General features: G+C 49.9%; 1 protein-coding gene across 4 annotated transcripts in view; it reads right to left on the reverse strand.

Annotated features, from left to right (window-relative positions):
* sipa1l2 (signal induced proliferation associated 1 like 2) overlaps positions 1-20538 on the reverse strand; it is an 825665-nt gene that overhangs the window by 117621 nt on the left and 687506 nt on the right. For all 4 annotated transcript variants that reach the window (XM_072498538.1, XM_072498535.1, XM_072498536.1 and 1 more), the window contains 2 exons: positions 10261-10480; positions 3452-3583 (listed from right to left, as the gene is read on the reverse strand). In XM_072498538.1, coding sequence (XP_072354639.1) covers positions 3452-3583; positions 10261-10480 — 352 coding nt within the window. The remainder of the gene's footprint in view (positions 1-3451; positions 3584-10260; positions 10481-20538) is intronic.

Consider the following 20538-nt stretch of genomic DNA (forward strand, 5'->3'; position numbering starts at 1 on the left):
TACTTAGGGAGCGGCGAAGCCTCCAGACGGAGTTTGACCTGTTAACCACAGGGAAAGCAGAGGCACAGTGGTCTAGCACACTGGGTTAAATCGCTGGCTTTTAAAGCAGACCAAGCAGGCCAGCAGCACGGTTCAATTCCCGTACCAGCCTCCCCGAACAGGCGCCGGAATGTGGCGACTAGGGGCTTTTCACAGTAACTTCATTGAAGCCTACTTGTGACAATAAGTGATTTTCATTTTCTTCATTTTCAGTGGAGGAAAGCACAGGGGGCGACGTACGAGTATGGGGAGAAGGCGAGCCAGATGCTGGCACACCAGCTCCGTAAGAGGGTGGCAGCGAGGGAGATAGGTGGAGTTAAGGATAGCGGGGGGAATACGGTGCGGTGTGCGGCGAGAGTAAATGAGGTATTTAAGGACTTCTATGAGGAGCTGGACAGATCTGAGCCCCCAGCGGGGGAAGAGGGGATGCGACGATTTTTGGATCAACTGAGGTTCCTGAGGGTGGAGGAGCAGGAGGTGGCTGGTTTAGGGGCACCAATTGGGTTGGAGGAGCTGGTTAAAGGATTGGGGAACATGCAGGTGGGGAAGGCCCCGGGGCCAGATGGGTTCCCTGTCGGGTTTTATAGGAAATATGTGGACCTGCTAGGCCCGTTGTTAGTGAGAACTTTCAATGAGGCAAGGGAGAGGGGGACCCTGCCCCCGACAATGTCCGGGGCACTGATCTCGTTGATTCTGAAGGGGGAAAATGACCCGCTGCAATGTGGGTCGTATAGACCGATCTCGCTCCTCAATGTGGATGCTAAGTTGCTGGCAAAAGTGCTGGCTATGAGAATTGAAGACTGTGTCCCTGGGGTGATTCATGAGGACCAGATGGGATTTGTAAAGGGCAGGCAGCTAAACACTAATGAGCGGAGGCTCCTCAACGTGATTATGATGCCATCGGTGGAGGGAGAGGCGGAGGTAGTGGCAGCTATGGACGCGGAGTAGGCCTTCGACCGGGTGGAGTGGGAGTATCTTTGGGAAGTGTTGCGGAGGTTTGGGTTCGGGGAGGGGTTTATCAGTTGGGTCATGCTCCTATATAGAGCCCCGGTGGCGAGTGTGGCTACGAATCAGCGGAGGTCGGAGCACTTTCGGCTGTACCGAGGGACGAAGCAGGGCTGCCCCCTGTCCCCCTTGTTGTTTGCATTGGCAATTGAGCCTTTGGCCATGGCACTAAGGGAGTCCAGGAAATGGAGGGGGTTGGTCCGAGGGGGAGAGGAACATCGGGTGCCGCTATATGCGGACGACCTGTTGCTGTATGTGGCAGATCCAGTGGTGGGGATGGTGGAGGTCATGCGGATCCTAAGGGAGTTTGGGGACTACTCAGGCTACAAGCTCAACGTAGGGAAAAGTGAGCTCCTTGTGGTGCATCCAGGGGACCAGGGAAGGGGGATAGACGACCTACCATTGAAGAGGACGGAAAGGAACTTTCGGTACTTGGGGATCCAGGTGGCTGGGAGCTGGGGGCCCCTGCACAAGCTCAATTTTACGCGGTTGGTGGAGCAGATGGAGGAGGATTTCAAAAGATGGGATGTGCTGCCACTCTCGCTAGCGGGCAGGGTACAGTCGGTTAAAATGATGGTCCTCCCGAGGTTTCTCTTTGTGTTCCAGTGCCTTCCCATTGTGATCACCAAGGCCTTTTTTAAATGGGTAGATAGGAGCATCATGGGTTTCGTGTGGGCAAATAAGACCCCGAGGGTAAAGAGGGTGTTTCTGGAGCGTAGCAGGGACAGGGGAGGGCTGGCGCTGCCGAATCTGTGCGGCTACTATTGGGCAGCCAACGTGGCGATGATCCGTAAGTGGGTAATACAGGGAAAGGGGGCGGCGTGGAAGAGGTTGGAGATGGCGTCCTGCAGGGGCACGAGCCTGAGGGCGCTGGTGACGGCACCGCTGCCGCTCTCGCCGACAAGGTACACCACGGGTCCGGTGGTGGCAGCAACGTTGAAGATCTGGGGGCAGTGGAGACGGCATAAGGGCGTGATGGGAGCCTCGGTTTGGTCCCCGATTCGGGAGAACCATCAGTTCGTCCCGGGAAGGATGGATGGGGGGTTTTCGAGCTGGCATCGGGCAGGGATCAGAAGAATGGGGGACCTGTTTATAGATGGGACGTTTGCGAGCCTAAGGGCACTGGAGAAGTTTGGGTTACCCCTGGGAAATGCGTTCAGGTATATGCAAGTGAGGGCGTTTGTGAGGCGGCAGGTGAAGGAATTCCTGTTGCTCCCGGCACAGAGGATTCAGGACAGGGTGATTGTGGGTGTATGGGTCGGAGAAGGCAAGGTTTCAGCGATCTATCAAGAGATGAAAGAAGAGGACGCGGTTTCGGTAGAGGAGCTAAAGGGCAAGTGGGAAGAGGAGCTTGGGGAGGAGATTGATGAGGGTCTGTGGGCTGATGCCTTGAGTAGGGTTAATTCTTCCTCCTCTTGCGCCAGGCTCAGCCTAATACAATTCAAGATTGTTCACAGAGCGCACATGACAGGGGCGAGGATGAATAGGTTCTTTGGGGTGGAGGACAGGCGTGGGAGGTGCTCGTGGAGTCCGGCAAATCACGTCCACATGTTCTGGTCGTGCCCGGCACTGGAGGGGTTTTGGAGGGGTCTTGCGAGGACTATGTCCAAGGTGGTGAAAGTCCAGGTCAAGCCAAGTTGGGGGTTGGCATTATTTGGGGTAACGGACGAGCTGGGAGTGCAGGAGGCGAAAGAGGCCGGTATCCTGGCCTTTGCGTCCCTGGTAGCCCGGCGGAGGATCTTGTTATTATGGAAGAACGCAAAGCCCCCCAGTGTGGAAGCCTGGATAAATGACATGGCAGAGTTCATTAAGCTGGAGAGGATAAAGTTTGCCTTACGAGGGTCTGTGCAGGGGTTCTTCAGGCGGTGGCAACCGTTCCTAGACTATCTCGCGGAGCGCTAGGAGGAGGTCAGCAGCAGCAACAACCTGGGGGGGGGTCCTCTTTTGGGGGGGGGGGGGGGGGGGTATTTGGGCGGGGGTTCCCGGGGGGGGGTTCCCCAAGGGTACTCCTGAATGTCATATGGGGCGGTATATATATGCGGGAGAAACCCAATGTATAAGTAATTTATTATTTTTGATTGTGGTGTTCTTTCTTCTTTTTGTTATTGGGGGGGTGGGGGGGGGGGGGGGGGGGGGCTTGTTTGTTAAAACATTTTGTTGGAAAAATTTGAATAAACATATTTTTAAAAAAAGAATACTGCAAAGGGACTTGTACCTTCTAAACTGGGATACTGGGCTTTATATCCTTTCCAAGTAAATTTCATCAAAACACACACAAACATTTTATATCTACTACAATTTGTTGAATAACAAATCGGTTAAGGCTAGGATGTCATGAATGTGCATGGACTGAATTAAAGACACAACCATTTCCACAGCAAGATACAGAGGCAGAATTTCTCTTTACCTTCAAACGCTCGTGCTGCATCTACAAGGTTCGACCAGTCTAATCCAGAAGCAGTATCTGGAAGAGGCATCAAACCAGGGTCGGTGAACCTTGACTTATCCACTAAAGATCCATCAGAGAACCAGAATTCTGCTGTGGGGAGAAAAAAACATTCTATTATAATGTGCATGCAATTTGAATTCTTAATTAAGATCAGTTTTTTGGTGACAGTCAGCAGACTTCCATGTCCCTGGAACAGAAGTAGTTCTCTGCACCACTCTATTTAAACAGTGGGCACATAACAATTAGTTTTATCGCACACTGCAGAGTGTGTCATTGATTATTTATAATCCAATATTTTAAATAAAGTTTCAAAATAATATATTTTTATTACAAATTTTTCATTTATAACAAACATATCAACATCAAACAGCCCTGAAAGCGGATAATATATAATGCAATATTGTTAAAAAAGAAACACAACCTATCATTTGAATCCCACCCAAAGAAAGACAATAATAACTACCCTCCCATTAACAGCTGATGGTGACCAACTTTTTCAAGTAGGAAATGAATGGCTGCCACCTCAGGTGGAACCTCTCCACTGATCCCCTAACAGTGTCCTTGACCTTTTCCAGATATAAAAACTCCATGAGGTCACCCAACCAGGCCGAGACACTGGGCGGAGTGGAAGATCTCCATCCCAGCAGAACGTGCCTCCGGCTGTCAATGAGGCAAAGGCAAGAACATCTGCCTTCGCTCTGGTCTGCAGCCCTCGCGAGTTTGACACCCGAAAATGGCCACCAACGAAGGGTGCAGATCAATGTTAAGAATCACTGACATGATGCTATAGAAGGAGACCCAAAAGGTTACCTCCTTGGACACAACCAGAACATATGGGTGTGGTTAGTAGGCCCTTTAGAACACCATTCGCACCTGTTCTTCACTTCCGCAAAGAACCCACTCATTCTAGCCTTAGTTAGGTGAGCCTTATGTACCACCTTGAGCTGAAACAGATTTAGCCGTGTGCAAGAGGAAGTGGAGTTCACCCTACGAAGGGCTTCACACCACGCATCCTCATCCAAAATAGGTCCCAGCACCCCCTCCCACTTCGCCTGAACTCGGTCCAGCGAAACATCTTACATTGACATGGTCTGCCTGTGGTGTTCTTTGTGTTGCTTATTTCAGGATGGGTGGCGTAGTGTTCACAAAGACCACAAAATAGCTTTAACTTAATAACCAAAGCTACAAATTTATTAACACTACTAACTTGGAAAAGACACGTGCTCCTTAAGAATGCACAATTAATAACATCTAACTACACTCATCTACGGCTAATCTCACTACTGATTTAAACTATGAGCTGCACTCACTTACAGCATCTGCTCTTCTGACTACCATCACAACCGGTCCACAGCAGATGCTATCTCCATGGCCCTTCACTCATCGCTGGAACATCTTGACGAAAAGGGCATCTACGTCAGACTCCTGTTTACTCACTACAACTCCGCTTTCGACACCATAATCCCAGCCAAGCTCATATCCAAACTCCCAAGCCTAGGACTTAGCTCCTCGGTCTGCAACTGGATCTTTGACTTCCTGACCAACAGACCACATCAGTAAGGATAAACAACAACACCTCCTCCATGATAGTCCTCAATACCAAGCCCCAAAAGGCTGCATACTTAGCCCGCTAACTATACTCCCTATACACCCACAGCTGTGTGGCAAAATTTTGTTCCAACTTCATCAACAGGTTTGCTGATGACACGACCGTCATGGGTCGGATCTCAAACAACGATGAGTCAGAGTACAGGAGGGAAATAGACAACTTAGTGGCATTGTGCAATGACAACAATCTCTCCCTCAATGTCAGCAAATCTAAGGAGCTGGTCATTGACTTCAGGAAGCGAAGTGTCGTACATGCCCCTGTCTGTATCAACGGGGCCGAGGTAGAGATCGTTGACAGCTTCAAATTCCTAGGTGTGCACATCACCAACAACCTGTCCTGGTCACCCACGTCGACGCCAAGACCAAGAAAGCACAACAGCGCCTATACTTCTTCAGGAAATTAAGGAAATTCAGCATGTCCACAACGATTCTTACCAATTTCTATAAATGTACCATGGAAAGCATTCTATCTGGCTGCATCGCAGCACCAATAGATTCAAAACAGCATTTTGCCGCTGTTACCAGACTCCTGAATGGCCCTCTTAGAGTTTGAACTGATCTTATCGACTGAACTGATCTTTCTACGTATCTTCTCCACAGTTGTAGCACTATATACCATATATTTCACCTGCTGTCTATATTTATGTATTTCCATTATACATCCTCATGTATTTATCATATGTTCTGTTTTTCATGCATGGAACGATCTGCCTGAACTGTACGCGGAACAATACCTTTCACTGTACCTTGGTACACGTGACAATAAATCTAGATCTAAATCTATACAAAATTCTAACCCATGAAATGAACTTCTGCCCAAATCCAAATCTCCCACTCCACCCTGTCGAACGCTTTCTCAGCATCCATAGTTTGGGGACTGAACAAGGGGAGAGGACAACATTCAGCACACACTGTATATTAGCCAATAAAAGCCGCCCATTAACAAAGCATGTCTGGTCTTCTGCAAGTACCTCTGGGACACAGACCTCCAATAGCGTCCCAGCATCTTGGCCAGTAGTTTGGCATCCACATTCTAAAGGAAAATGGGCCTATATGATCCACATTCCGTGGGGTCCTTAAACCTTTTTCAAAATGAAGGCGAGAGGCCTGTGAAAGTGTATTGGGCAATGATGTTCTTGGACAAGACCCCCAAGGTCTTGGCAAGATCTGGTTAGTGGCCAGTAACCTTGGGGTGTCATCCACCGCTGGTGGCGGAGGTCCCGATGCAGCGGATAAGCTCGTGGCGGACAAAAAACAGGATTAGCGTTGTGGTGTTCCGGTCCCCTGCTGGTGGTGACATAGAGGTTTGAGTGCTAGCAGGAGGATACAAATGGGTTACTTGAACCCATTTACATCCTATTAATGGACTAGACACAGGATTCTCTACGCTCCGGCCCTCTCAGCTGGAAATCACACGGGCGTGGATTGGTGCAAGTATTTGCTAGCATGGCCCTGATGAAGTGGACTTCGCGGTGGGCCAAGAGGGTAAGTACTTAAAAGTCCATCCGAGGGCCCCCCACAACACATTCTGCCCACCCCATATCAAGCCCCCCACCAGACCCCCATATCAGAGACCACGGCCCCCTTCGCCTTCATCAGTCATCCTTGTCTAGGTTAAAGAGTAGTTCAGGTGGAAAAGTGAAAAATCACTGCTTTTTCACTTACCTATCCCTTACATTTGTTGCCTCAGACAGAGGTGCAGAAAGCAGCAGCAGCAGCTTACGGTGGGGGTGGGGGCCAGCAGGAATGGCATTGTGGGGGAGTCAGCTGCTGAGTAGAATCAGTCCACTCGTTCAAAATGGTGGCCCGATAGCAGAATTCGGAATGGAATCCCTTATGGGCGCCACTCCCAGCACTAGTGCAAGCCAGAAGCGATTCCGCTCCAGTGAGAGAACATAGTCTCCAAAATAGAGAATCCAGCCCCTTTTGTTTAAGGTAGACAAAGCTTGAGATTTAAGACATTGCCAAGAGAATAAAGCCACAAGGTTTTGAAAAAACAAAAGTAAGCTTTACTTTACAAGGTCAGAAAGATAAAACAACTTACAATATCTATCTTATACTTCAGGGTTAATATGAAATCCATGTGACTTAAGAGGTAAACTGTGGTTGAACACACAACACGGCATATGCGGCAAACACAAAGTCCACGGATTTCTTAATAATCCACCAAGACAACAGTCAACTAATCTCGTTGAAACTCTATTTCTCTCCAAGGAATTAACGTCTTCACCTTTGAATATCTCGCCTTGGAATTCTCTCCAAAAGTCACTCCAACACAGACAGCACACCTCGCAGGGTTTCCATCTTGTCTTCCGAGATCCCATTCTCTTCAGTCCCGAGTCTGCATTCCAGTACCAATTCACAGCACAGCTTCAGCTCTTTGACCATGCTGAGCAGAGTAATACTGCTTGAAAGGATTACCTTCACCCCAACGTCCTGCAGCACGGAGTCACCAACCTTCTGCTACCTCCTTCGTTTGTCAAGATTTTTTGATTTAAAGTCTGCCAACAACAACCCATTTTCTGCTTTCAGCCTCTTTCTCTGCTCCTATTTCTTCTCAACTTAAATGGGACGTCTTCCTATCCCCTGACTAGGATTTCTTTGGGGCCTCTTTCTGCCCCCTGTCTGGGGCTCGTCTTGATTATGGCGCTTCGCTCCCAGGTCACAAGACCCAGGGTCACGCTGTTTTCATTTGCACAGGTGTACCGTGTGATGAATGTAGGAGTTTAAATGTATTGTATTATAGGTATTTGGTGAAGGGAGGGTTAAAAGCCTGGGTTAAAGTGTGTTTGACTGTTGTAGTTTTGTTTTAAAATAAATCCTAGGTTGAAAGATAACAAAGGTTTTGGCAGCCCAGAATGCAATTAAGCCATCATAAAAGGCTTGAGCTAATACAGCTTTGTTGGATTAAGGGGGATTCCCTGTGGAGTTAATTAGATTTCAGCTTGGTAAGATTATTCATTACTGGGTGGAGCCAAATTATCAAGTATTTTGCAGGAAAAGCAGGTTCAGTTGTGAGCCGAATGAAGCTGTGAGAAGAAGCAAGCAGTTTGCTCTCACTGCAGTTCAGTTATAAGAGATTAACAGTCTTTGAAGCATTGCAGACTTCTCTGAGAACAAGAGCATCTGAAACAGCTTCTCAAGAAATACAGCCAGAGCTTCTGCATGGTTCTGATGGGATTCATGTTTTTTCTTTAAAGCAATGCCAAAAGATCTCTCTATCTCAAAGAACATCTCTGTAAAGCTGGTATTCCTGGGTGTTAATGGTATTTTAACAGTAGTTTAAGAGCTGAGACGCTTTTTCTTATTTTCTGAGTGGGAATAAAGATAGCAGTTAAGGATATTATCATAGATTATCATAGAATTTACAGAGCAGAAGGAGGCCATTTAGCCCATCGAGTCTGCACCGGCTCTTGGAAAGAGCACCCTACCCAAGGTCAACACCGCCACCCTATCCCCATAACCCAGTAACCCCACCCAACACTAAGGGCAATTTTGGACACTAAGGGCAACTTATCATGGCCAATCCACCTAACCCGCACATCTTTGGACAGTGGGAGGAAACCGGAGCACCCGGAGGAAACCCACGCACACACGGGGAGGATGTGCAGACTCCGCACAGACAGTGACCCAAGCCAGAATCGAACCTGGGACCCTGGAGCTGTGAAGCAATTGTGCTATCCACAAGGCTACCGTGCTGCCCCAATTATATTCACTGTATTGAGTAGCATTGTTTAAGGGGTAATTGTAAGTTATTTTCTGGTGTGATGTTGTTCAAAGAAGGTAACCTACCACCCTTATCCAGTCTGGGTCTGGATGTTACTCAGTCCAGTAGCCGGAGACCCTCCCATAGTACATTGGAGCTTGGGGAAGTCGGGGGTCACTTTGGGGGCCTCGGAGATCAGGGCACCCTCTTGTTACACTGAGGAGTTCCAGCTAGTGGAGCTCTTTAGTTCATTATCGGCCACGCATTCCCCGCTGAGGCCCCTTATCAAATATGAGTGCCATTTTATAGTCTTGTGTTTCTCAGCGCTGTGAGAAAGTTCATAGCTCATGGAAAAGGGACAGTAGCAACATGGATACAAAATTGGTGAACGATGGGAAGCAGAGTAATGGTCAATGGTCTTTTCACCATGTGTTTTAAAAATAATTACAATTTAAACATTTGTCCAGTGTGTTTAAGAAGTTTCACTTTAACTGCATTGGTCACTGTTGTGATTTAAAATACAATATTTCCAGCACACCCATGACTTTTTAAAAAACAGTACCCAATTCTTTTTTTCCAATTAGAGAGCAATTTAACGTGGCCAATCCACCTACCCTGCACATCTTTGGGTTGTGGGGTGAAACCCACGCAGACATGGGGAGAATGTGCAAACTCCACACGGACAGTGACCCAGGGCAGGGATCGAACCCGGGTGCTCAGTGTCTTGAGGCAGCAGTGCTAACCACTGTGCCACCTGCTCATGCACTACCTCTAGCCTTCGTGCCATAAGTACTGCACCACTGCCCTGCTCACCTGCTAGATTTTCCTCAATCCGGTGATGATCTCCTGCCTAGGATTTGGAAACTGTTTCAGCAGCATTTTAAGCTTTCATCCCTGTCTTCTTTAGGCCACTGTGCCACCCACACCTGTGACTTTATCCACTTTTGTGTAATATATTGCTTTGGTGAAGTGAATTGCTAGGTACTGTGAATCACACTGTAACAGTCAGAGGACTATGAGAGAAAACTGTTAAGTAACATAACTGGAAGCCAGAAAGACATCCTCCTCTTGCAATTTCTACAAATTTCATACCTGCTCTGAAAGGAGTTGAAATTACCGATCAAACACAGAAGCACGAGGCTCCAAGTAATGGAAGAGAATGCTATCTTGGAAATACAGCAAGATCAGCTTGTCCTATCAGAAGTCATTTGAAAATTTCCCAAAGTTCAGAATGAAATGCACTTTCATGCTGCTCAGCAATACTCTTGGCATTTGCTCTATGTACATATCTTCAATCGCCTGGAACGACTTGTAATAGCGGTTGTAAATTTAGATTAACTACTGTTTTAACAAATATACATCCACCACTGCAAAATGTCCACAACAGGGGAAACATGATTTTACAACTTAAATTCTGTGATTAGCAGAGGGATAAATATTGGTGTTTACTTACTTCGTAGGCCAGTGGCGCAGGGGCTGAGTGTAGCACGAGGAGGTAGAGTGCAATGGTATGGTGGGGTGGTGCTGAACAGGATGTCATTTGGTAGTGCTTGTTCAAGCATTGAACTTCGGGAGCTGTTGTACGAAGAACCTCGCCGATTACTGCATATGCTTTCATCAGAGAGTGTGCGATATAAGGACTTCCTTGGTGACAAGTTTCCAGAAACAGAAATCTTCACAACATGGAAAAGAGAAGACAGCAACATTAAACTCAACTTACATTCTTGAACTGCATGTTGCAATATAATGGCACAAATTATTTCCAAGTGTTGAATTTGGACTGTAAAAGAACGCTGCATAATTTTGATTATAATAACAAAACAATTACTTTATACAAAGTTTTGTAGCAGCTCTGATGCTCGATTCTACATCAATATCCTTCACTGAAATTGTTGACTCATGCTGAGGAATGGTTTGCCTAGGGTCGGCTTGCCTTAGTCTCATCTTGGAAACAGAAGGCTTGGAGTTCAAGGCCCACTCCTGACACAGGAATATGTAACTCAGGCTGACACTTGAGTGCAGTAGAGTCTCAACAGTGTGGGGCATCATAACAAGTCCTCACTGAATGTCGATAAATGCAAACTTTTTAACTCCCCCCCCCACCCCCCCCCCTACCCTCCTCAGCTTCCTCCAATCCAGGGAAACGGAGACCAATTGCAGAACTTGTGCTGCTATCCTGAATTGTGAAGCAGTGGCAGTAGCAGTTAGTGTTTGAAATAGAGAGCAGGTTAACATTTAAGAATGGGATGGAAATGTGGTTGAGGGAAAGGAGAATAAAAGGATACGACAACAGGACAGCTACATCTGATTAGGATTACTTTTCTTGTGGAAGGTAAGTAGTAACATGGATTGGCTCTGTATTGCAATTGCTACAAATGAGCTTTGTGATACACCAAGGATTGAAGCTGGTGACCAGTTTGGATGTTGCAGTTATCAATTAACTAACAGCAACTGTTCATGGCATTGGACTGAAACCGATTCTCTTGGGCATGATCCAACGGCCACGTTGTGTCCGAAAAGCAGCTCGCTGCGGTGAAGCGCGGCCAATGAAAGTCAGGAGACCCAATTCCCGGGATCTACCCGGCTCACCACACCTCGCGAGGGATCACTTTTTGCCAAACTGCATATTAGAGCGAGGTAGTAAGCCTCACTCTAATGTGCAGATTCCCGAGGTACTTGAGCATTCAATCCTTTGCCTCGGAGACCTCGGGCAAGCGCCATTCAGCACTGGTTCCCACAGACGGGGACCAGAAGGAACTGCACTCGTGGAGGTCCCCCAGGGGATCAGAGGCTCCCAGCTGCATGCCCTTTGGGCAAGTTGGTGCCTTGGCAATACTGGTGCCACCTGGGCACGCCAACAGTGCTTGCCTGATACCTTGGCAGTGCCAGCCTGGCACACTGAGATAACACGGGCTGCAACTGGATACAGCTATGACTGAAATAGACTCCAGACCTTGAAGTTAGTTCAATTTGATTTATTGAACCTGTCACACAGTTAGCACAGTTCTCTGTGAGTTTGACTCTCTGCTAACCTAAGTGTGATCTCTCTGTCTGACTGAACCAGACTACCTCTTAGCCATGTGCTGTATGCGTTACGTGATATATACACCGGACTCACTCTGCAGATGTCCCTAGTGGAAAGAGGCGGAGTGGGAGTGCCTCGTGCCGTTTATAGTGGGAAACCACCCTCAAGTGTTCTGCTTGCTGATTGGTTCTCTGTGTTCATTAGCTGCCTGTCTGTATCTCATTATGTGCATGTCTGCATATCATGACATCTCCCCGTTTGAAATGTTTTTCTGCAGCCTATGTGAAAGTATTTACATGTGTAGGCCGAAAAACTAACGTATTTACATGAGATGGCAGATGCGAACATATGTACATATGAAAACAGGTGTATAATGTGCGAAAACAGAACATAGCAAACAAAACAAATGTTCATAAGTCCAGTCTCTGGGGCTTGCGTCTCATCCTGGTCGACTGCCGGAGATGTGGTGGTGGGGACGATGGCGCCTTGATGGGCGGGATTGCAGCCAGACTGGTGGCCTGGTGGTTCGAGGTGTCAGAAGGTGGCACAATAACAGATGGAAACAACGAAGAATGTGGTTGCGGGCGGGCAACTGTGCGCAGTGGCCGTCTGTTACGCCGCACAACTGAGCCATCAGCCATACGCACAACGTACGATCGAGGAGCAGCCTGCCGGACAATAACCGCTGGAGCTGACCTGCCTCCATCAGGTAGCTTGATCCGAACAGCATCCGCCGGGGATAGCATAGGCAAATCGGTGGCATGAGCATCATAGCCCTGCTTTTGCTGGTCCCTGAGTTTCTGCACCTTCTGCAGCATCGGGAGGTGATCCAGATGAGGCAAGTGAATGGCTGGAAGAGTCGTCCGCAGGTCCCTATTCATCAGGAGTTGAGCCGGTGACATGCCGATAGACAGAGGGATTTCCCTGTACGCAAGCAGCGCAAGGTTGACGTCAGAAACAGAATCCGCAGCCTTGCAGATGAGCTGCTTCACTATGTGCCCCCCTTTTTCAACCTTTCTGTTGGACTGCGGGTAATGTGGGCTGGAAGTGACATGATGAAACTGATATAGCTGGGCAAATCTTGACCACTCTTGGCTGCTAAAGCAAGGACCGTTGTTACTCATGACAGTGAGTGGAATACCATGCCTGGAGAACGTCGCCTTACAGGCCTTGATGACGGTCTTGGATGTTGTCATAATATACACCAGTATATCATGGTGCAGATTCACACTGATGGACACACAGTGGGATCAATCAACATACACAACACCGCAGCCAATCACCAGTGAGAGCACACGCACTATAAAGACAGGGGGCATCAGAGTTCCCGCTCATTCGAGTAGCAGCTAGCTAGGAGCACAGAGCTCACAGCCTGCAACACAGACATTCACCATGTGCTGAGTGCATCAACTGGTTAGGACAAGGCAAAGGTCTTTAGTTCAAGCTAGTATTATATTTACCCACAGTTCAAGTATGTTTAAATAAGACATCCAGGTGCGGCGATGACCAGCTAAGTCGCACGTTTCGGCAGCTCCGTTGGAACGGACTTTTGGGCTCTTAATAGGAGCCCCAACGGCAATTTAAACGGCCAAAAACACTGTGCGGTAAACCAGAAGGGAATCCCCCCGGACACGCATGGAAAAGGGAGAGGGTAGCGGCCGGATTGCGGAGGATCCTCTGGAGCAGCGGCAAGGAAGGGAAGCTCAAAGCAAGATGGCGTCGGAAGGTGGCCGTTTGTTATGGGGCCCGGAGCAACAAGAGTTCCTGCGGCGCTGTGTGGAAGAGCTGAAGAAGGAGCTGAAGAAGGAGCTGTTGGCCCCGATATTACAGGCGATTGAAGGGCTAAAGGAGGAGCAGAGGACCCAAGAGCTGGAGCTTCGGGTCGTGAAGGCAAAGACTGCTGAAAACGAAGATGAAATACAGGGCCTGGTGGTGAAGGCAGAAACGCACGAGGCACAGCACAAAAGGTGTGTGGAGAGGTTGGAAGCACTGGAGAATAATTCGAGGAGGAAGAATTTAAGAGTCCTGGGTCTTCCCGAAGGCGCAGAAGGGGCGGACGTCGGGACATATGTGAGCACGATGCTTCACTCGCTAATGGGATCGGAGGCCCTGACGGGCTCTTTGGAGGTGGAGGGAGCTTATCGAGTTCTGGCGCGAAGACCAAAGGCTGGAGAAATACCTCGAGCTATAGTGGTGAGGTTTCTCCGCTACAATGACAGAGAGACGGTCCTCAGATGGGCGAAGAAAACTCGGAGCTGTAAGTGGGAGAATGCGGTGATCTGCGTATACCAGGATTGGAGTGCGGAGGTGGCGAGAAGGAGGGCAAGTTTCAATCGGGCTAAGGCGGTGCTTCACAAAAAGAAGGTCCAATTTGGAATGTTGCAACCGGCGAGATTGTGGGTCACACACCAAGGGAAGCACCACTACTTTGAGACGGCAGAAGAGGCGTGGACATTCATTGTGGACGAGAAGCTGGAATAGTCTGGCGAGAGAAAGAGCTTTTGGGACAAAGTGGTGGGGTGATTATGTGGGGCGAGGAAGGGGAAGGGGAAGGTGGGGGGGGGGGTGGATGATTTTTCAATTTGTTAATTGGCTCGCATCTGTCGAGATTTTCGTTTCCCTGTCAGGGTCAAAAAACGGCAGTACAGGTGCAGTGGTGAGCTTGGCTTTCAGCTCCAACCACTTTGCTTGATGAGCTGCCTGCCACTCAAAGGCAGTAGACTTTTTCACCAGGTGTGTGAGGGCCGTGGTGTGTGAGGCCAGGTTTGGGATAAACTTGCCCAAGAAGTTCACCATTCCTAGGAAGCTCAGCACCACCTTCTTGTCTTCAAGGGTCTTCATGGCTTCGATGGCCTTGACCTTGTCTGTGTCTGGGCGCACACCCTGCTGAGATATCTAGTCACCCAAGAACTTCAGTGTCGACATGCCAAAGCAACACTTTGCCCTGTTCAGCTTGAGGCCATTAGCATGGACACGGCGGAATACCTGCTGGAGACGAGAGATGTGCTCTTCGGGGGTTGTGGACCTAATGATAACGTCATCCACATACACACGAACCCCTTCAATGCCCTCCATCATCTGCTCCATGATTCTATGGAAGATCTCCAAAGCCGAGACAATGCCGAACGGCATGCGATTATAGCAGTACTTGCCAAACGGTGTGTTGAAGGTGCAGAGCCTTCTGCTGGACTCATCCAGCTGGATTTGCCAGAACCTGTGTGATGCATCTAACTTTGTGAAAAACCGGGCGTGTGCCATCTCACTTGTTAGTTCCTCCCGCTTTGGGATGGGGTAGTGTTCCCGCATTATATTCTGGTTGAGGTCTTTGGGATCAATACAGATGTGCAGGTCCCCCGAAGGCTTTTTTACACAGACCATCGAGCTGACCCAGTCAGTCGGTTCTGTGACTTTGGAGATGATGCCCTGGTCCTGAAAATCCTTCAACTGCACCTTCAGGCGCTCCTTCAGTGGAGCCGGGACCCGGCTTCGAGCGTGGACAACAGGCGTGGCATCAGGCCGCAGCAGGATCTTGTACCGATATGGCAGAGTGCCCATGCCATCAAACACATCCGGATACTGAGCGAAGACGTCGTCAATGCCGGCTTGAAGATCCATGTTGGAGGAGGTCATTGTGTAGACCCGCTGCACAAGGTTTAGCTGCTTGCATGCATGTGCGCCGAGCAGGGAGGCCCTGTCTGTCTTGACGATTTCAAACCTTAGCCTTGCAGGAATGCTCCTGTTGGAGACAAGCAGATGGCAGGATCCCAGTGCTGTGATGGCATTGCTGTTATAGTCCAGGAGCTGGCAGGCTGCTGGAAGGAGCTTGGGTGGCTTCTTGATGCGGTTGAAATCCGCCTGTGAAAGGAGATTGGCAGAAGTACCTGTGTCCAGCTTGAACTGGATAGAGCATTGATTTACTTGCAGCACCGCACGCCATTTATCCGCAGAATCCGCAGTGAGGATGGACAGGCTCCGTGATGATGTCGGTGAGGCATGTTCACGTGTGGTGATGATGGTAGGGGGACACCAGGCAATCGTCCTCTGGATCAGTAATGCTGCCAGGATCAGAATCCTGTAAGCCTTGCTGGACACTCCGAACGCGCCTGCGTTGGAGTTGGGAACGTTGGCCCTTGACTGGTGGTGCACACCTGCACAAGGCTGCAGAGTGTCCAGGCTTCCCACAATTTAAACAGCGCCTGCCTCTTGCAGGGCAATGTTTCTTTAAGTGGGCGGTGCCACAGTTCGGGCACGTCATGACGTTGTTACGCTCTATGCGTCGTCGCATATGCGCAGTGCGGTCGGCAGACGTTCGCACATGCGCAGTGTGGTGATTGGCCGCTTCGTTATCCCATTCGCATCGCGCATGCATGGGGCTCCGGCAAGAGCGCACAAAATGGCCGCTTTCATCAAGGCTGAGGCGCTGCATCCGGGCGATGGCCTGCACACTCTCTGCCTCGTGGGAGACAAGTTTCTCAGTTTCAGCCGATTTGTATTGGGAATACCAAATTTTGGCGTGCTCATGCACTGTACATGTTTCAATTGCGACTGGCAGGGTCACATGCTTGATTTTTAAAAGCTGCTCTCTCAGAGGATCAGAGCGAACGCCAAAAATGATTTGGTCCTTGATCATGGAGTCAGCAATATCACCAAAGTTGCAGGATAGCGCTAGTAGACAGAGATTAGTTAGGAAGGAGTTGAAAGATTAGTCTTTACCTTGTAGGCGTTGTTTAAATATGTAGTGCTCAAAGGTTTCATTGGTGTCCACTTCACAATGACTATCAAACTTGTCCAGGATGGTCTGAAACTTTGTCTTGTCCTGGCCTTCGGTGAAGTTAAACGAGTTAAGGATTTGGATGGCTTGAACTTCCGCAGTTGAGAGGAGTAGCGCGATCTTTCTTGTATCAGACGCACCCTCAAGGTCTGAGGCTTCGATTTACAGCAGAAACCTTTGCTTGAATGTCCGCCAGTTGGCACTGAGATTGCCGGAGGTCCGCAGCAGTTGAGGAGGCTGGATCTTCTCCATGGTGCCGGGATGCACTTGCTGGTCGTCACGGAACAGATTGAGGTAAACCACCTAAGGATAGCAGTCTACTGGTACCATGTCGTGTTAAGCACGATAAACGGGCTGCACCTGGATGCAGCTATGACAGAAATGGACTCCAGACATTGAAGTTAGTTCAATTTGATTTATTGAACCTGTCACACAGTCAGCACAGTTCTCTGTGAGTTTGACTCTCTGCTAACCTAAGTGTGATCTCTCTGACTGACTGAACCAGACTAGCTCTTAGCCACGTGCTGTATGCGTTACGTGATATATACACCGGACTCACTCTGTAGATGTCCCTAGTGGAAAGAGGCGGAGTGTGAGTGCCTCCTGCCTTTTTTAAAATAAAATGATTTTATTCAAAATTTTTCAATACTTTTTACAAACCACCACAAAAGAAAATATAATGCAAAGAGAACAAAACAATATGCCAACAAAAACAACGTAACCCTCGAACAAATTAACATTTTAACAAACAAAACAAAGTGGGGCATTTGCCCCTTACAAATAAAATGAAATCCACCCCCCCACCCCACCCCCTTCCGGATTGCTGCTGCTGCTGACCTCCATCTAACGTTCCGCGAGAAAGTCAAGGAACTGTTGCCACCGCCTGGAGAACCCCTGCAAGGACCCTCGCAAGGCAAACTTCATCTTCTGCAACCTGAGAAACCCTGTCATGTCACTGACCCAAGCCTCTACGCTTGGGGGCTTTGCGTCCCTCCACATTAACAAAAGCCTTCTCCGGGCTACCGAGGAGGCAACGGCCAGAACTCCGGCCTCTTTTGACTCCTGCAATCCCGGATCATCCGATACCCCAAATATCGCTATCCCCCAGCTTGGTTTTACCCGAGTGTCCAAGACCTTGGACATAGCCTTTGCAAAGCCTTTCCAAAAGTCCGTACGTGCCGGACACGTCCAAAACATATGGGCATGGTTTGATGGGCTCCCTGAACATCTCACACACCTGTCCTCAAAGAACTTACTCATTCTCGTCCCTGTCATATGCGCCCGGTGCACCACTTTAAACTGAATCAGGCTCAGCCTGGCGCAAGATGAGGAGGAATTGACACTGCCCAGGGCATCAGCCCACAGGCACTCAGCCAGCTCCTCCTCCCACTTGCCCTTCAGCTCCTCCACCGAGGCCTCCTCCGCCTCCTGCAGCTCCTGGTATATGTCCGATATTTTGCCATCCCCCATCCACACGCCCGAGACCACCCTGTCCTGTATCCTCCGGGCAGATGGCAGCGGGAATTCCCCCACCTGCTTTTTCACAAATGCCCGGACCTGCGGGTACCTAAAAGTGTTCCCCGGGGGCAACCCAAATTTCTCCTCCAGCGTCCTCAGACTGGCAAAAGTCCCATCGATAAACAAGTCCCCCATCCTTTTGATTCCCGCCCTGTGCCAGCTTAGGAACCCGCCGTCTATCCTACCTGGAACGAACCTGTGGTTGTTCCGTATTGGGGTCCAGACCGAGGCCCCTACCTCCCCCCTATGCCGTCTCCACTGCCCACAAATCCTCAGTGTCGCCACCACCACCGGGCTCGTGGCATACCGTTTCGGCAGAAGCAGCAACGGTGCCGTCACCAGTGCCCCCAGGCTAGTATCTGAACAGGACGCCGCTTCCAACCGTTTCCACATCGCCCCCTCTCCCTCCATTACCCATAGACACATTCGCTGCCCAGAAACAGCTTCACAAGTTCGGCAGCGCCAACCCACCCCTCCCGATTGCGCTCCAAAAACAGTCTCTTAACCCGCAGGGTTTTATTTGCCCACACAAATCCCGTAATACTCCTATTTACCTGCTTGAAAAAGGACTTGGGGATGAGAATGGGCAGGCACTGGAAGACGAACAAGAACCTTGGGAGGACCGTCATCTTTACGGACTGCACCCTGCCCGCCAGGGAGAGTGGCAGCATGTCCCACCTCCTAAAAGCCTCCTCCATCTGATCCACCAGCCGCGCTAAATTGAGCTTGTGCAAGACGCCGCAGCTCTTGGCCACCTGGATGCCCAAGTACTGAAAGCTCCTCTCCACCATCTTGAGTGGTAGCTCTCCCAACCTCTTTTCCTGGCCCCTCGCATGCACCACAAAAAGCTCGCTTTTTCCCACATTTAGCTTGTATCCCGAGAAGTCTCCAAAATCCATAAGTATCCGCCTAACCTCCCCCATCCCCTCCACCGAATCCGCAATGTACAGAAGCAGGTTATGCACATACAGTGAAACACGGTGCTACCCCCCCCGCCCGAACCAACCCCCTCAATGCCATGGCCAGCGGCTCAATTGCCAGGGCAAACAGCAGGGGGGACAAGGGGCACCCCTGCCTCGTTCCACGATATAGTCTAAAGTACCCCGACCGCCGCCGGAATTTGACACACCCTACGAATTCCTCCCCAAACCCAAATCTGCCTAACACCTCCCACAGGTACTCCCACTCCACCCAGTCAAAAGCTTTCTTTGCGTCCATTGCCGCTACCACTTCTGCGTCCCCACCCTCCGAGCGAAATCGGCCTCTAGGAGCCGCATTGCCGCCGGTCCTTATCACATTTGAGGATAATCAAGATCAGAGCCTGCGACATCGTCGGGGGAAGGATTCCCTTTTCCCTAGCCTCGTTAAAAATTCCCAACAGCAATGGGTCCAACAGCTCCGAGAATTTCCTATAGAACTTTACGGGAAACCCATCCGGCCCTGGGGCTTTGCCCGCCTGCATACTCCCCAACCCCTTAATTAGTTCCTCCATCTCAATCGGGGCCCCCAATCCCTCTACCCGCCCTTCCTCTACCTTTGGAAACCTCAGCTGGTCCAGGAACTGACTCATCTCCTCCCCTCCCTCCGGGGGTTCCGACTCGTATAATTTACCATAAAAGTCCTTAAAGACCTCATTTATCTTATTAGAGCTCAGCACCATGTTCCCCCCCCCCCCCACCTCTAATTCCCCCAATCTCCCTAGCCGCCTTCCTCTTCCGCAGCTGATGCGCCAGCATCCGACTTGCCTTCTCCCCATACTCATACACTGCTCCCTGTACCTTCCTTAATTGGGCCTCAGCCTTCCCCGTGGTTAGCAAGGCAAACTCCGTTTGAAGGCTCCGGCACTCCTTCAACAACCCCTCCTCGGGGGATTCCGCATACCTCCTATCCACCCTCAGTATCTCCCCCACCAACCTCTCCCTCTCCATCCTCTCCCTCTTCTCACTGTGGGCCCTGATTGAGATTAGCTCCCCCATGACCACTGCCTTCAGCGCCTCCCAGACCACACTCACCGAAACCTCCCCTTTATCATTGGCCTCCACGTATCTTTGGATGCACCTCCGAACCCGCCCGCAGACCTCCTCGTCCGCCAGTAGTCCCACGTCCATTCGACACAGCGGGCGTTGGCTTCTCTCCTCCCCCATCCCCAGCTCCACCCAGGGCGGGGCATGGTCCGAGATCGCAATGGCCGAGTACTCTGCCCCCTCCATTCTCGGAATTAGCGCCCTGCTTACCACAAAAAAATCTATCCGCGAGTAAGCCTTGTGTACATGGGAGAAGAAGGAAAACTCCTTCGCCCTTGGCATGGCAAATCCCCATGGATCCACTCCCCGCATCTGGTCCATGAACCCCCTCAGGACCTTGGCCGCTCTCTTACCATTCCTCGACCTAGACCGATCCAAGACCGTATTAAAGTC

The sequence above is a fragment of the Scyliorhinus torazame genome, chromosome 4 (genome assembly GCF_047496885.1).
Source record: "Scyliorhinus torazame isolate Kashiwa2021f chromosome 4, sScyTor2.1, whole genome shotgun sequence".
NCBI lineage: Eukaryota > Metazoa > Chordata > Chondrichthyes > Carcharhiniformes > Scyliorhinidae > Scyliorhinus > Scyliorhinus torazame.